The following is an 18,323-nucleotide window of genomic DNA, read 5'->3' as shown; positions in this document are numbered from 1 at the left end:
TAGTGAAATTGTGGGAGGCGAGTTTATGCAGGGCCAATAGAAGACATAGCTAACAATGCCATGCTGCAGAGTACAGCATGGCATCCCATGTTGCTTCCTCGCCACCCTGCATTGGCAAGTGTGTATGCACTGGCCAATGCAAGGTCCAGTCGCCCAGTGGGGCTGGGCACACTCGTCATCTAGTGTGTACCCAGCATAAGGTGTTGTCACATTTCCTTTTTCTTCCCTTTAAGGGCAGATCCCTCCAGCCCCACACAGAGCCATACAGTAGTTCCCTATATTAATTTTGCCACAGTACAATATTTACTCTTGCTGCGCTCTGTGTAGAACATGAATATATATGCTGCAGTTGCATAATTGTTAGCAGATATGCTGTATAGTAAGTCACATGCCTAGGGGCGTCACTTCTTAGGGGATGCTTGATTTAGTAGCATCAGACCAAAATTTACAAGTAACTGCAAAATATTTATACTCTACTGTACTATACAGCATCTTGAGTAGAGAGTAAATTGGTAGGACTGCCCCAGTAAGCTGTCTTACTTAGTAAATATGCATACATAATTAAAAAGAAAAGAAAATGTCATAGTTTATTGCTTTTTTATTATTATATTAAATTGCTATTCATCAAATAAGGGTTTAGAACCTATCAGTTAAAATAATAAAATTAGGCAGGCGTGGGGTGACCGTTTCTGATGTGCTTAGGGGCACCATGACCCCTAAATCCACCCCTGGGAGCAACAGAAAGTATAACCAAACAGGAACTCTTTATTTCTGCAAAAACAGGATCAAACGAGATCTGTATGGTATACCGCCGCATGGGATACCGAAGGTCAGTATACCGACATTGGCATCCCGAGCAGTGGAATGCTGGCAGGGGGGGGGGGCGCACAATTAAGCACCTTGCGTGCTTGCTATGCTCACCACGCTGCGGGCTAGATGGCAAGCTAGGCTCACCATAGGTTCTAGTCTCCCTTTATGGGTGTCGTGGACACCCATAGAGGGGGAATCACCTTCCTTGCTGGTATACCGGCGGCGGTATGGTGCCCCAGTCGGGATCCCGGCGTCGGTAATGTGACAGCCGGGATCCCGATGAGTGGTATGCTGGTCACATACCAATCAAACACATGTTGCAAACTAAACATGCTGCGTTCAATAAGGAATAGAGGAAAGAAGGAACACCTTCTATATCAGAGTCTGGATAAACAGGCCACCTAGCTACCTACTTTTAAACCTAACTTTATTTAGGCTGTCCATACTAGCCCTTTAAACTTGGACGCTCATGAATTACACCGGTTCTGTGGATGAATAAAACTAGCTGACATGCAGGCTTGAAGTGAGCCAGCCACCAAACCTGTGTAATTCATGAGTGTCCCAGTTTAAAGGGCTAGTATGGCCAGCCTACTTTATCAGCAGCTGACCACTGATGATATCTGCAAATACGGTATAATTAACACAGTTGAGAACAGCCGTAGAAACATTAAAATTATATACCATAAATCTAACACCCCCACTCAACAACTGCTTCTCTAACACAGTCCCATCTTGATTCTAAAGTCCTCAAACTTTGGCCTTGGGATTGGCTTTGTCAGCTTCATTCATTTTATGCACTGTGCTAAATAAAAGATATTTAGCAGCTGATTGGTAGCTATGGGCAGTTTCCTACTGTCACTTGCTGCCCTGCTTAGCAGAACAGCAGTGAATATCTTTTCATTCCTCACAGTCTGGGGCATAGATCTTGCATGTTTTTACATGCTCCAGAGATGGTTGCATACATCTACAGGTTATACAGGGTGGTACACGACTTAGGGGCAGATGTACCAAGCCTTTGAGAGAAATAAAGTGTAGAGAGATAAAGTACCAGCAAATCAGCTCCTAACTGCCATGTTACAGGCAGTTGGCGGGATGTACCAAGCAATTGCTGTACATCCCGCCACTTACCGCAATGATACTAATCGCATATGTACTAACATATGTGATTAGTATTGCAAAGGACAGCTCTTCTGATATGGAAATAAAAGCCCTGAAAACGCATTTTGCCTTTAGTACAGCCCACCCTGTGTTTAAAAAATGTGAGGAGCTGGATGGTTGGTAGTTATCTCTCCCCACTTTATCACTCTCCAAGGTTTAGTTTATCTGCTATCACATAATGGCTATGAAACTAAAGTGGATGGGGTAGTGCAGTGGCATAGAGGCATACAACTTGTCATGTAGGCGACAATCCACATATATGGGGTTATCCAAAGTTGATAGCAAGACAGAAAAGTTAGCAATTGGGCAAAACCATATAGCCGTGCGGAGGGGGGGGGGGCAGATGTAACACGGGCAGATAGATTTAGATATGGGTGGGTTATATTGCTTTTGTGCATGGCAAAATCTGGCTGCTTTATTTTTACACTGCAATTTAGATTTCAGTTGGAACACACGCCACCCAAATCTAACTCCCTCTGCACGTTGTATCTGCCCCACCTGCAGTGCAACATGGTTTTGACCAATTGCTAACAACTCTGAATAACCCGCATGGTTCTGTGCATGCAATGCAGGAGCAGTTGTATAACATTTGTATTCAACACTACATCTTCTCCAGGGCCTAATTCAGACATGATCGAAGCAGCAAATTTGTGCTCTAATGGGCAAAACCATGTGCACTGCAGGTGTGGCAGATATAACATTTGCAGAGAGAGTTAGATTTGGCTGGCTTATTTTGTTTCTGTGTAAGGTAAATACTGGCTGCTTAATTTTTACACTGCAATTTACATTTCAGCTTAAACACATCCCACCCAAATCTAACTCTCTCTTCACATGTTATATGCCCCCCACCCCCTTTAAAAGTGCACATGGTTTTGCCCATTAGAGAATACATTTGCTGTTGCGTTCAGGTTTCAACTAGGCCCCCTCAGTAAGCAATACCCATAAGCAAAGCAAGTTAAGGTAACAACATTACACATGGAACTTATCTATCTTACCTTGCTGTGCATTTGTAGAAATAACAAGCAGCAGACCGAGGATGGTACTGAAAGTGATCATGGTGGACAATAATGTGATCTTTTAACGGTGACAGCACAAGTCTCAAAGAGTGTGAATGTTCTGATGCTGAATCTTACACAGAATATACTCCCAGTGTTGTTTCTCTTTTGTGCTCTATTAATCACTCAGTAATCTACATTTTTATGGCAGTACAGGGGGTAAAATCCACTCCATCCTGGTGTTTCAGTAACAAGGTAACCCATTCCCTTCTGGACTTACTGTATGTAACATAGCTACTACAGCACTATAATAAAGCCAGTGACTGCTCAAAACAATTATAGCACATGAGTATTATTTTCCTTTTTACCTTTTATTGTTTATTATTGATATTTACAATCATTATTGTGTACACGCTTACATCACTATATGACATATAAGGTTCCCTACAACTTACAACAAATAGTGCACATTTCTTATGTGCTGTGTTACACAGACTTTAGTGCATTTTGAAGAAAAACCTACAACAGAACTCTATATTGGCTGATTTTGGAAATGGTGCATATGTCCTATCAGAAGCCATTAAAATGTTGTCATGTACTGTGTTGAACAATCATATTTCTAAAATGTACTTCAGGTGCAAATCTGCACCTCTAGTCTTTGACACAGAGGCATGTTCTCTGTTGTGTGTAAATAATGTAACATTTTAACAAGTAACAGTGATTACCAGAGGGTTATAGTTCACTCTGGATGCAAATGAGTTAAATATCAATCTTCTGGACTTTGACTGGTACTGTAAGTGTATGGTTTTTTTTACTGCAATCACTCAAACAATAATCTACACCCTGTTGCCAACTGGCCAAGTAAGAAATAATCCTTTCTGCTTCAGTTTTCATAATTCATATTCGACACACAAAACAAGAGGAGTTCCAAAAAAGTAAGCAAAAAACAAACAAACAAACAAACATTTCAAATCATGTGGCAACAGCAATAATGAACACATTAACATGAAGATTTATGTAAAGGTAAAATAAATACAAAAACAACAATAAAATTGCTAGTTGCCGTTTTTATTTTACAATAAATCTAAATGACAATAACTGCTAGTTGTAATAACATTCAATTAGCTCGCTGAGGCAGCAATAACACAAGATTGCGGGGGAGATGTTTCAAATCGTTTAGAAAAATAAAATGGAGAAGTTGCACATAAAAACCAATCCGCTGCAGTCATTTCATAGACTGTGCTAGATAAATAACAGAAAGCTGATGACTTGTGGCAACCGCGCCATTTTATCTCTTCCAAGGCTTGATACCTCAGGCTCCCACCCTTGTGTATCTTTGATATAGTTAAGAGTTTTAAATGTACAGTAGTGGCAGTTGCGCTTGGGATCAGGGACCTAGTTGCCCTTATTTCACTCAGCACTCATCTTGTTGCTACTTTACATTATATAGTGTTATGGACATGGTAACCACCCAGCAGTTTACAAATAAGTGCTAATAAAATTGTAAAGCGCAACGGAATTTGCTGCGCTATATAAGAAACTGTTAATAAATAAATAAATAATAATAACGCAGTGGGTAAGGAAAGCACTTTCTGTTGATGTCCTGCAGTGTTTAGCTGTAGAATACAGTCAGAATAGCTTGCCCCGGCTGGTTTCTTTAAAGGTGATCAGTGAAGGCCTGTGTGCTGAGCGTGTGGGCATTATGTCTCGGTCCAGAAATGGCAGGTCACCACACTGCATAATTTCTCCATCCATGTTCAGAGTAAATTCGCCCGCTTGGCGCTCACACTCGTCTCTGTAGCCTCTCTCTCCAACCTTCTGGTCCTCTAACTTTGGTCCAAATGCCCAATCTATGGAGGAATAAGAACAAATACCAATGCTAAGTACATTATGGTCAGATGTAACTAAATACTGCATATATTTCACACTATGTTACCACAGTAACATTGGTATCATGGGTGAATGCTCAAAATCAAAACATACATTAATTTAAATTTAAGGTTTATTTCCACATTGGACATTTTTTTTCTTTAACTGTAATACTAGCAGCAGTGTAAGTTTGTTCTTACAGGCTAAATGCAAATATGAGCTAGAACAAGTTATAAAGTTGCTTTTATAAGTTAAATCAGTATATTATATGCTGCAAATACCCTAAGGAATGAAATCTATCTATCTATCTGGGATGTAGTTATGTGACCGACTGCCAGTCACTGTACTGATGCCAGGATCCCGGCCAATTCAGAGCCCATCAGTCGGCATGCCAACTAACAGGGACTATTCCCACGATACCCATAGAGTGGGAATAGAACCTGTGGCGAGCGCACTGATCCCGCAAGGGGCTTCGTTGGGCTCGGCTCGCCCCCCCCCCCTGCTGGCAATCTAAAGATTGGGATCCCGGCGTTGCTATGGTGACCGGCGAGATCTCAAACGCCAGTCACCCGAACCCAACCCATATATATCATAGTATTTGAGGTTGAATAGAGGCAAATTGCCCATCGTGTTCAACCTGTTTTAAGTTGTGATGATTCTACATACTTGCTGAATAATGTTTTATGACTAGTTAGCTACTATAACTCATGTTACCCCCGGATTAACCACGTTGATATTTTAAGTATTATAACCTTGGATAGCTTTTTCATTCTGAAATGTATCCATTCCTTTTTTAAATCCAATTACAGAGTCCCAGAGTCCGCCATTACCACCTTCCCTGGCAGGGAATTCCACATCCTGATTGCCCTAACAGTGAAGAACCCTTTCCTCCGTTGCGTTCGGAACTTTCTCTCCTCCAGTCGCAGCGAGTGCCCACGTGTCCTAAACTGTGTTCTTTTAATAAATAATTCCTCTGATAACTCTTTGTGATATCCCTTTACATATTTGAAGATATTAATAATATCTCCTCTTAGGCGCCTCTTTTCTAGTGTATACATATTCAGCCCAGTAAGTCTTTCCTTATAGTCCAGTCCTTCTAGGCCTTTAATCAATTTAGTAGCTCGCCTTTGAACACTTTCGAGTTCACTGATGTCTTCTTTATACAATGGTGCCCAAAACTGAACACAATATTCCAGGTGCGGACGTACCAATGCCTTATACAGCGGCAGGATTACATCCGAGTCCCTTGTCTCAATTCCCCTTTTTATGCACGCTAGCACCTTATTTGCCTTCTTTACTGCGTTTTGACATTGTGTACGGCTATTAAGCCTATTATCAATGAGTGCTCCCAAATCTTTTTCCAACTCTGTTTCCCCTAGGCATTCCCCATTTAATATGTAGGATGCGAGTTTGTTTTTAGTCCCAAAATGCATAACCTTGCATTTGTCTGTACTGAACCTCATTTTCCATTTAGACGCCCAGAGTTCTAAAATATCTGCCACGAAACAGAGTGTTAATAATCACAGCAGTTAGGCGATTATTAATACATATGCCCCTTAATCTTATTTGATAAGTATTTCTTTTGTTGATAATAAAACATTTGGGAATGTAAAAACTGGTATTTTGGCACAAAGAAGGATGATGCTGAGGATCTACCTTTCACTTTGCCTGATGTCCTGAGTATATTTAGCCACCTTTGCATAACAGAGATACACTAAATTCATGCAAACGGTACTTTGTAGGATAAGGGTGCTGTCACAGCGCTTTCTCGGCTTTGAAAGCGATCATGCCTAATTTATATAGTATTTTCATTTCACCAGGAAAAGGACAGCACTCCTAGATCATACATTCTAAACTGAGTGCTTAAATTGCTCTGTGCAAGAGAGTCTGCTCAAATATAATGCATTTTAATTGGATAGAGTTTTATTGAGTGCTTTGGACACTTACCCAGAATGCTGTCGTCAGCGTTTTAAAGTGGCTCACTCATAGAAATTAATGATTTTAATTTGAGCCAATTAGACAATGTACTTTTTAAAGGTTTAGGGGAAAGTGTGTGTATGACACCACAATATGCTAATGAATACTGTACACATGAATAACTTTCCATCATAACTGTAGGCTGAATTGCATGTCATTCTATGTTTTACATCTCCTAATTTACTTGAGATTAGATTAGTAACATGGAAAAAACCTAGTTAGACATTTCATTTAGCATTATACATTAAACAGATGAAAGGATACTAGACAGTTACAGTACACTATTAATGCTGCATATATAGGTATTGTGAATAAGGGTCTATTTACTAAGCCTTGGATGGAGATAAGGTGGACGGAGAAAAAGTACCAGCCAATCAGCTCATAACTGTCATTTTTCAAACCCAGCCTGTGACATGGCAGTTAGGAGCTGATTGGCTGGTCATTTATCTCCATCCGTGGCTTAATAAATATACCCCTCAATACTGTTTCTGATTTCTGTCTGTCTCTCTCTCACTGTTTTTAATAGGGAACTAGATAGTTGGTAACAATAGATTAAAGTAGAAAGAAAAGGAAAAGCCATTTCAGGATGTAGTGGTGTATTTATTATAGACTCAGGGTGTGCGGTGCTCAAGGGGTCTGTGATTCAAGGAAGGCCTTTTGTCCCACACCTTGCATCCACTACCATGCAGCCTCCCCCATATGTGCTTCCAGCTCCACCATCTTCAGGGCAAAATATTTGCAAAGATGGGACAAAGCATAGACTTTGGCCGTTGTTATTTACTAGCCATGCAGCATCTTTGCAAAGACATTGTGTACTGGCCCATGTTAAATTACCCAACAGCGCTGAGGTCATGGGTTTGATTCCTACCATGTCCCTAACTGTGTGGAGTTTGTATATTCTCCCTAAGCTTGCGTGGGTTTCCTCCCACACTCCTGAGCTGTATGTATCATAAGATATGTGTCTGCATGTATTCCTGCAACTCATTTTGGATGCATAATTGCAACAAACCATCCATCATTAACCTTTTTATAGGCATCATTCGCAAAATATATGTGAATTAGAGAAGTGCAGTTCGATTCTCTGAAAACAAAACACACCTGAACTATTATGAGTCAATGCGAGCAACGATTTGGGACTTCCCACCGTGTTTACACCCCAACATGAGGAAAAACAATCTTTCCAGAACTGGATCTCGCGTATTTTACATTGCATATAAATCCCTCCCTCATGATCAGGTGCCGGAGGGAGAGTGTGCATTAGGAACACTGGGACAATAAGTGAATCATTTCATATTCACACACACACACAGAAGCTGCTGAACTGTGAGACACTGCACTGTGCATAAAAACACCATTAGGAGAACTGGAGCATTCATTTCACACACATGAGAGATCAGAGGGTGCTGCACTAAGGCAGAAAACCAGTACTAGTGCTGCGGTTGCTGCTGGTCATGATAGTACTTCAATATCTACTAAAATCAGTGGTCAAGGGGAAAGAATGTTTAAGAAAGGGCACCTGAAATCTAAACAATATTTTGCAATTTTGCAATGTTAAAGAAAACATAACCTCTAATAATAATGGGAATGTTTACTGGCAATAAACGTAAAATTGACAACATGACATACACCGCATGCAGTAGCAATGAAAGGCTCAGGCCATGGCCTTTCTTTGCGATTGGTGGTCCTACTAGTGCTACTGCTGCTTCATGCTCTAGAATGCCTATTGCAGAAGCCGTTGCCACACACAGTCAGGCATCTTCTGTAACCACACATGATGATGCAAAACCTTCTCAAGTCTAGAAGAGGTGTCACTTGTAGGACAGGCAAATCAGTGCAGAAAAAAACACTAAGGCTGAAGAGCAAACTGTATGTTCATAAACTTCACAAATCCCTGAGGAGAGCCTAAGGGTGTCCATGAGTGCTATGTGTGAGTCTGACATTTCTGACACTGTATACACAGAGAAGCCTCCTTCCACCATTTGTGCACCCTCTGCAAATGTGGGGATGAGTAGCACAAAAAAAGATAGTGACATAAAAATTAAGGATGCTACTGTGGAAGTGCAACAGGATGAGGGGGATATTTGTGGATCTGACACCAATGAGGATATTGATGAAGAGGATGTTGTTTGTGTCATAGTAAGTCAGCTATCAGTGGAATCAGTCTTTGGCCATGATCAAAAGAAGGCCATTTTCTTGCCTGGGTATAGGACCAAACATCTCCTCTTTTGTGTGGAATGTTTTTTTTTCATACAAATCCTAAAAACATTAGTCAAGCCATCTGTATTGTTTGTGAAACCAAAGTAAGTAGATGTAGGGACATTAACCATGTGTTGTGGCTGGCCACACCCTTAAAGCATAGGCCTCTACCAAAATATTCACACAGCGGGCCCTTCATGCTCTAGTCAGACACTGATAGCGGGTCATAAAAGGTCTCAAATTGCTATCTTTTTGCAATTTTTATTAATGGTGTAAACATTAAAACTGTTTTCATTATATCTGGCATGTTTGATTTTTTTTTTAACAATGGTCAAAATTTGCTTCTCCACTGATATACCAACTAATGGTTAATCCCATAATAAGTACTGTATAGTGATAAATTCCAAACTCCACCAGCAGAGGGAAATGATGACGTGCCCTTTAGAACAGCAAGGTATGCCCCTAAATATACACTTGTATCTCATTCTTATAACCCTAATGGGGTCTGCAACTAAACGTACAGCTAAGAACACCACTGTTCTACCCAACTCCTCCAATTGGCTAGTGCAATTATGACAAAGGAATTTACACTATGAAGTTTAGAAATATACAATGTGATTGGTACTTTGAAGTAATGAGATGTTTAGGCAAAAAAATTGTATATATTGAGATTGTAAATAAAGTTATAGGGCAGGAAGAAGGGGAGTTTGGACACAAAAAGTTGTATTCTCAGTGGCAAGCTTTGCTGATGATGTGCAACTGCTGATGATTCCTGTCCCTCAATGTGTTCACACTACAAATAAGGTGCTTCTCTGGCACCCCAGAACTTGGTGTGTGTGCCCTTTGAAGAACTTTGTTATAGCTCTGCAGCAGCAGGAGAAATGCTGGAGCTGGATGAGTTAACAGTAGCCCTGGGTCTGGTCACGTGGTCTCAAGAGAGAAAGCTGATTGGTGAGTGGCTGCTGGGAGAAGCAGGGAGCGCTGGGAAGAAGTTGGAGACCGTGGTGTGTGCTGACAGACGGAGGAATATGGAGCAAAGTGTGAACTGTAAGCTGGAGAGAGAGACAGAATTCTGGGCAGTGAGAGCAGCACTGTTAGAGAGAGCAGCGGAGTGTTGCCAGAGAGCGGGTCTTGAGATGCTGGAGGACCGGACACTGCTAGGCCTGGTGAGAGGTGCAGACGCAACGGAGATCTTGAGAAAGAGAGAGAGAGAGAGAGAGAGAGGGGAACCATTACAGCAGGAACAGCTAGCTTGAAATTTCGTTCCCTGGGTCTGAGTACTAACCAGTGTTTTATGAAGGGCACAGCAAGCAGCGCCATATTGTGCCAGCTAGGACACAGAGAAAGAGGGCTAACCCAGGACTGAGTTAATACCCCTTTTCCACCTAAATACTAGGTCCAACCCAGGATTTTTAACCCGGCTACAACCCGTGTCGGACCTGGCTTCAGACGCCGCTTCCACTGCACTTCAACCCGGGTTTTTCCCGGGTCGGATTTGTTTCCACTGAACCCGAGTAACTCTGTAAAAGCCTATTGATGTAATTAAAAATTGACTTTTTACTGTCTCAACAAGATGAAGTCACAAAAAGGAACAAAAGGGAGGGGTGGGGCCTGCTCACAGCATTGCAGTAATGGAGAATGATGCAGTAGCTTTGTCTAGCATGGAGTTGCAGACTGTTTGCAGTTTTTTGCTGCTTATTTCTGCTACAGACAGCTTGATGCAACTTCTGACCTTATGCTACCTACTGCTGAGCTGGAGGAGGAGGGTGCAATGCTTTGTGGAGAGGGCTAGTTCTCGATGCCATCATTTGAAAAGGAGGAGAGTGCTGATATCAGCCAGTGTTACTTCTATCATAAGAATGAGCACTACACCAAGCCGAAGAATGTGGGTGAGAGATCGCAGACATGAAGAAGCATTCATGCAGACCATTTTAGCTTTTCAGAAGGAGTGGTAGATGGCACATTTCAGGATGTCTCGTGCTACATCCTACTATATTTTGGAACTACTGTTCCCCGCAATCACCAAGCAGACCAGAAGCCCATTGAGCCGAGCAGGAGATTAGCGATTGCTCTCTGATGGTATGCTACCCCTGGAGAGTATCGCACACTCTCCTGTTTATTTGTAGTAGGAATTGGTATTTTCTGCAAGATTGTCTACCAAGTCACGCGGGCATTGCTGGATACCATGTACCATCGCTTTATTTCCTTGCCACAAGGACAGCAGTTAGATGACACTGTAGAAGGATTCAAAAAGCGTGGCTACCCACAGTGTGCTGGTGCCATAGATGGGACCCACACCCCCATCATCGCCCCCGTGATAACTCAGAAGACTACTATAATCGCAAGGGTTAGCAGTCCTGCAACCCATAGTGGACCACAAATACTGGTAAGCACTGTTTTACTAATGTGTTTGAAATAGGCTTGGGCTTTTTTGTTTATGAGGCATAAACTGTAATAAACCTTTATTTTTAGTTTCACAGATGTCTTCATAGGGTAGCTTGGACGGTCACATGATGTGAGGGTTCTCGTAAACTCCGATCTCTACAATATTGCTGAGGACAAGCTCGGTGGATGGCTTTTCCCTAGAGAGGTAAGATTATTTACTCCTTAAACTAATGTTCACCCATAAACTGATATTCATTTTTTACATCAGGAATAATATTAATATTTTATTAACAGAAATCGGTGATCGAAGATGGCGTGGACATCCCCGTCCACCTCATTAATGATGCAGCCTACCCGTTACAGTGCTGGCTGATGAAGGGCTACACCAAGCATGTTCAGTTATCTCCCGAACAGATATCATACATCCATGCCCTAAGTTCAGCCCGTATGGCAGTTGAGAATGCATTTTTGCATTTAAAAGGACGCTGGTGCTGCCTCATAAAGAGGAATGTTGTGGACTAGAAAATCATGCCAGATATAGTAGCAGCCTGCTGCATTCTCCATAATATATGTGAGATACAAAAGGAAAACTTTGCCCCCGAGTGGAATGTGCATGATTATGGGGCGGGGGTCACAGTACATGATGCATCAGGATTCGTGGGGGGGCATTACATAACCCTTGAGGGCATCAGTGCCACCATTGCAGCAAATCTTCCCTCAATGTTGCAGTAGAGAAGACAGACAAGTTTATGTATGCAGTTTTGTGTTTATTTTGTTTTCTACAATTTCTCAGTTATAAAAATTGTTCAAAAGATATTCGTTGTATATTTTTTCTTTTAAGCAGTTAACAAATAGTTGGCACATATTTTCTGAGGTAACAATATAAAATATAAAAGTAGGGGATACAGCACTAGACCACTGATATAATGCCAAAATATACTAAATACTATGGCTAAATCCCAGTAGATTTATGTATTGGTGGTGCACCCTGAGTCAGTATTGAACTAATCAATTACACATAGAGAGAGAAAGAAGACTCTTTTGTGGGTGCACTCTTAAAATAGAAGACGACTATAGTATTGAAAAATTAAAACATGAAAATTTAATGATGTACTATAAAAATAACAGTTGTTGTATCCAATGAAGACAAGACAGTGACAAACAATTAAACAGATTAAAAAGTCAGACACACAAATGGTCACTAGTTTGTTGCAAATGCTAATAATACCCTATGTAGGGGGACCAGAAGTGTGTTACCCGCAAACAGTACCAGTCACTAGGCCATAGGTATAAACAATGTAAGCCTACAGAAATAATACCGTGTGCACACAGGTAGATAATCTCAAACCCTGAGCAGTAGATATTGAATAGATGAAACTATGGACTATGGCGATAAACGGTACTCTAAAGAGATATAAGAATGAGAAAAGAGGGTGAGTCTGCTGTCAGCGTTAGGCTCAGAGCATATAAATGCCTCCGGCCTCTACTACACTCAGTCTTCCTGGGGGGTTGCCCACTCCGATACTGACCAAGCCCACACTGATTTGCTTCAGAGATCGGACGGATTCGGGCGTTTACAGTATGGTATGATAGTAGGGGTACAAATACCCTTGTTGCTCTGGAATCACTGATGAGAGTTCACATGGAACAAAAGGTTGGGGTGAGTATTGTAGAAGAGCAACGAATGGAGAGAGTTAGAGTGGATCTGCTGCCAGCGTTAGGCAAAGGCATAAAGGCAACCGCCCATTGCCAATGGATCGCTGGGGAAAGTCCTGAATATAGATGAAAAAGATTCATGAGAAGAGAATATTAGCTGTTCAAAAGTTCAAATATATGTGTGAATGACCATTTGTACAAGGGTATCAAGGGTATATCATCAGGTGATATGAGCCACAGTACATTGATTTTGACCAAAAGTCATGCTTCTATTATATAAGCAATCTAAAAATAGATGCTGAATAATTAGATAAGTGTAAGCCTTCCTAATGAGAAAGGAAGGGCGTGAAATAGGACAGGGAATGTGAGGGAAGTGATAACATGGTGAACTGTTGCACTGCAAATGTGTGTACAAAGGAGTGAGAAGGGAAATGTGCTGGAATAACAACCAAATGAGTGTGTGAGCGGGAACAGAACAGTAGAGAGGAGACAGTGAATACCTGTCAAGGAGAAACCTGCCGGGAGTGCCAAAAAGCATGTAAGATAAGGATGTTATTAACCAGGAGAAAGAGTTAAAGCTAATTTAGACCAGGGGGATTGACAAGAACATCGGTCAATACCACCCAAGATTGTCATTCAAGTTGTTACAAAAAGGCACTATAATGAATATATTTATTCAGACCAAACGGTTTTAGGCCTCCCAATAAAAAGGTCCATTCGCTTCACTGGCGTTTCTATAATGGGTGCAGTGTGTGCGGTACACACGGGCCCCTGAGTCCAGAGGGGGCCCCCACTGCACACGCTGCACCCATTTTTAAAATACCCCTCCGGAGTCCAGTGCCAGCATCCGCAGTGCTGTGAAAACACGGTGAAAATGATCCAGGGGCCATTTTCACGGAGTTTTGCGTATGCGCAGTAGAGAAATCAAAGGGAAAATGTCTGCCGTGCTAATTTTCCGGAGATCTGCGCATGCGCAGTAGAGTCTGAGCCCTCTAGTGCTCAGACTCTACAGCACTCTGGGCAGAGAGGAGGGGGCCCAAACGGAGGAGGCTGAACACAAGCCTCCTCCTCTCTTAAAGCGCCCTGATTCATTCTCCTTCTTAATCAGCTCCTTTTGGAGATCGCCTCCTCATATCCCCAGACGGATTCTATCTAGTCCGAAGACTAGCATTTCCTTAGAAGAGTCTTGATGTTTAGCGTGGTAATGTCGTGCCACAGAAGTACGTTTTTTGGCTCTGGCTAGATCCAAGGAGGTATTACAAATTGTGCCCATGTGTTCCAATATCCGAGTTTTGAATTTTCTGGTGGTCATTCCGACGTATCGTAGGTTGCAACTGCAAGTAATGCAGTACACCCCCCCTTATGTCTCCCAGTTAAAAAAGTGTTTGATGGTAATATCTTGTCCCCTCCTGTCTTTTACCGAGTTGGTTTTTAAAATCTGTGCACAGGCCTTGCACCGCCCACAAGGGAAGGATCCAGTCACGTTGTTGATTCTAGTTGTTTCTCGAGAGAAATGACTCTGCACTAATAGGTCTTTCAAATTTCTTGATCGACGCCAACTCATTTGGAGTCTGGAATCAAGAAGGGGGGACAGGTCCGTATCCAAATGAAGGATTGGCATGTGTTTCTGAATTGCGTCCCGTAAGGATTGCTACTTGGGACAAAAAGTGCCCACAAACCGAATCTTTGTGTTGTCTTCCTTCTTCTTGGGTTTATCTTGAAAGATGAGAGGTTCCCTTTTCATCTGATGGACTGAGTGTTGTGCCCGTTTCAGTGAGCAGTTACTGTAGCCACATGCCTGTAGGCGTTTCGATAATTCATGGCTCTTCTGTTTGTAGATGTTATCCTCAGAGCAGTTACGCCGAAGTCGAAGAAATTCCCCTTTGGGGATGTTTTCAATGGTGAGGGGAAAGTGGGAACTGGTCTGTAACAGAATACTATTAGTTGCTGTATCTTTATGAAAGAGTTCTGTGGCCAATGGTGGTCATTCCGAGTTGTTCGCTCGCTAGCAGTTTTTAGCAGTCGTGCAAACGCTATGCCGCCTCCCACTGGGAGTGTATTTTAGCTTAGCAGAAGTGCGAATGAAAGGATCGCAGAGTGGCTACAAAATAATTTTGTGCAGTTTCAGAGTAGCTTCAGACCTACTCAGCGCTTGCAATGACTTCAGACTATTCAGTTCCTGTTTTGACGTCACGAACACACCCTGCATTTGCCCAGCCACTCCTGCGTTTTTCCTGGCACGCCTGCGTTTTTCCGAACACTCCCTGAAAACAGTCAGTTGCCACCCAGAAACGCCCTCTTCCTGTCAATCACTCTGCGGCCAGCAGTGTGACTGAAATGCTTCGCTAGACCTTGTGTGAAACTACATCATTCGTTGTAATAGTACGACGCGCGTGCACATTGCACTGCATACGCATGTGCAGAAGTGCTGATTTTTTGCCTGATCGCTGCTCAGCGACTGAAAGCAGCTAGCGATCAACTCGGAATGACCCCCAATGTACCATCCTCGATTTTATAAATGCTCAAATCCAAAAATTATATCCTCTCCTTGCTGAGGGTGTGGGTGAGTTGAATATTGTGATCATTGATGTTAAGTATGTCAATAAATTCAAGCAAAAGCTTCTCTTTACCATCCCAGATTATAAAAATATCATCGATATAGCGCCGCCAACTTAAAATATGCTGGGTATATTCCTGATTGTTCTCATTGAACACAATTAGTTGTTCCCACCAGCCAAGAAATAAATTAGCATAGGTGGGTGCACAAGCTGCACCCATAGCAGTTCCCCTAATTTGTAGGAAGAACTGATCATCGAAGGTGACATTTTTTTTATTAAGCACAAAACTAAGAAGCTCACAGAGGAAATCATTAAATTCATTTTTTTATTTTGTATCCAAGAAGAATCTGGTGGCTTCGATACCCTGTTGATGGTCAATGCTCGTATAAAAAGAGCTTCTACATCTAGGGTGGCAATGATACACTCTTGTTCCAAGTTGATATCATGGATCTTTCGTAGCAAATCTGATGTGTCCCTTAGATAAGAGGGAAGAGAGAGCACATGATCTCTGAGATGTAGATCCAAAAATCTGCTTGGCTGTTCTAAAAGTCCCCCATTACCGATGGTCTCCCAGGTGGTTTCCTGACATCCTTATGGATTTTTGGTAGTAAATAGAAAGTAGGGACTTTTGGATTAGGGATAATAAGGTATTGAGATTCTTGTTGTGTAATTACACCAGTAGACAATGCCTCTTCTATCATGCGGATGTATTCTTTGTGGAATTTAACGGTTGGGTTGAGTGGGAGTCGGCGGTAGCACAAGATGTTGTGAAGTTGTCGCTGGGCTTCCTCCACATACATTTTTGCGGGCCATAGGACAATGTTTCCCCCTTTATCTGAAGGCTTGATGATAATATCCTTCCAGGATTTTATTTCATTAAGGGCTTGTCTCTCCCTGAATATAAGGTTCTTCGAGAGGCATCGATTCCTAGGTTTGGTTTGAATTTCATCAAATTCTTTGGAAACTATGTCCATAAATATTTTCATTTCAGGAGGGAAAAAAGTGGACTTGTTTTAACATGTTGGTCTCTTATTAGGCTGGGGCATCATCTCAGGAGGGGATTCAAGTTGCAATTGCTCAAGTGTTTGAATGGCCGCTAAATCTACTGTCAAAAATGAGAATGTGGGATCCAATGTTCCACCGCCATCGGCCAATGAAGATTTAGAGAAAAATTTCTTCAGCAGCAATTTCCTCCCAAAAGAGCCTGAGATCCTTTTCCCAGACACATCTGTTAAATGGGGAGGTTGGTAAGAAAGAAAGTCCTTTGGACAGAACTTCAGTCTGGTCATCTGTTAAGGTTTAGTGAGGTTTAAGATTTGGAGATTGTCAGATATCACCGTTTCCTGTTGTTTCAGATGGGATATTGAGACATCTGAGGAGTGTCCCAGTTTCGATTGTTTCTGTTGGTTTTTCGGTCCTCCTCTCCTAGTCTTCCTCTTGTTTTGTTGCGATCTTTTGTACGGTAGCCTCTCCCTAAAAAAGGATCCTCACCATAAATTATCGAAACACCTACAGGCACGTGGCTACAGTAACCGCTCACTCAAACGGGCACAACACTCAGTCCTTCATATGAAAAGGGAACCTCTCATCTTTCAAGATAAACCCAAGAAGAAGGAAGACAACGCAAAGATTCGGTTTGTGGGCACTTTTTGTCCCGAGTGGCGATTCTTACGGGACGCAATTCAGAAACCCATGCCAATCCTTCATTTGGATACGGACCTGTCCCCCCTTCTTGATTCCAGAATCCAAGTGAGTTGGCGTCGATCAAGAAATTTGAAAGACCTATTAGTGCAGAGTCATTTCTCTCGAGAGATAACTAGAATCAACAACGTGACTGGATCCTTCCCTTGTGGATGGTGCAAGGCCTGTGCACAGATTTTAAAAACCAACTTGGTAAAAGAGGAGTAAAAGGTAAAAGGAGCTGATTACGAAGGAGAGCGAATGGACCTTTTTATTGGGAGGCCTAAAACCGTTTGGTCTGAATGAATATATTCATTATAGTGCCTTTTTGTAACAACTTGAATGACAATCTTGGGTGGTATTGACCGATGTTCTTGTCAATCCCCCTGGTCTAAATTAGCTTTAACTCTGTTCTGGTTAATAACATCCTTATCCATACACGCTTTTTGGCACTCCCGGCAGGTTTCTCCTTGACAGGTAGTCACTGTCTCCTCTCTGCTGTTCTGTTCCCGCTCACACACTCATTTGATTGTTATTCCAGCACATTTCCCTTCTCACTCCTTTGTACACACATTTGCAGTGCAACAGTTAACCATGTTATCACTTCCCTCACATTCCCTGTCCTATTTCACGCCCTTCCTTTCTCATTAGGAATGCTTACACTAACATATTCCCACTTCATGTACATTCTGGTATTATATTGATAGGCTTCACACCTTTATATCTCATCAAGTAACACATTTACACACCCTTACTTTTTGCACATCTCACTCTCACAGTACACCTTTCACCTGTAACCTTATTGGTCATAGGGCATATTTATTTATTATGACAGCTATATATTTAAGTTTAAACACCATCTCCCCTTTATTCACACATTTACACTTTACATTGATACACTGTTGATTAATTTTTCCTAGAACCAACCGACGTAATTTGTTGTTTGTTTCCAACAGTTTAATCTGGCACCCAAAATGCTCTAAATAAAAATCCAGCAGTGTGCCAGTTCTTGCATATTATTAGTTTGGAATAATCAGCC

At 41.9% G+C, this 18,323-nt stretch overlaps 1 protein-coding gene across 2 annotated transcripts in view; it reads right to left on the bottom strand.

Annotated features, from left to right (window-relative positions):
• The window catches only part of SMIM24 (small integral membrane protein 24), a 283,770-nt gene that overhangs the window by 149,940 nt on the left and 115,507 nt on the right, over positions 1–18,323 (bottom strand). The window contains exon 1 of one of the 2 annotated variants that reach the window (XM_063915459.1): positions 2,964–3,189. The exons of the other annotated variant lie outside the window; for it this stretch is intronic. Within the exon in view, the coding sequence (XP_063771529.1) occupies positions 2,964–3,024 (61 nt within the window). The 5' untranslated portion in view covers positions 3,025–3,189. Of the gene's footprint in view, positions 1–2,963; positions 3,190–18,323 lie in introns of those variants that run through there. 2 annotated transcript variants of the gene reach the window in all.

Source organism: Pseudophryne corroboree, chromosome 1 (genome assembly GCF_028390025.1).
Source record: "Pseudophryne corroboree isolate aPseCor3 chromosome 1, aPseCor3.hap2, whole genome shotgun sequence".
Classification (NCBI taxonomy): Eukaryota; Metazoa; Chordata; class Amphibia; order Anura; family Myobatrachidae; genus Pseudophryne; species Pseudophryne corroboree.
Note: the sequence above shows the minus strand (reverse complement) of the source record. Positions and strands in the feature narration are given on the sequence as shown.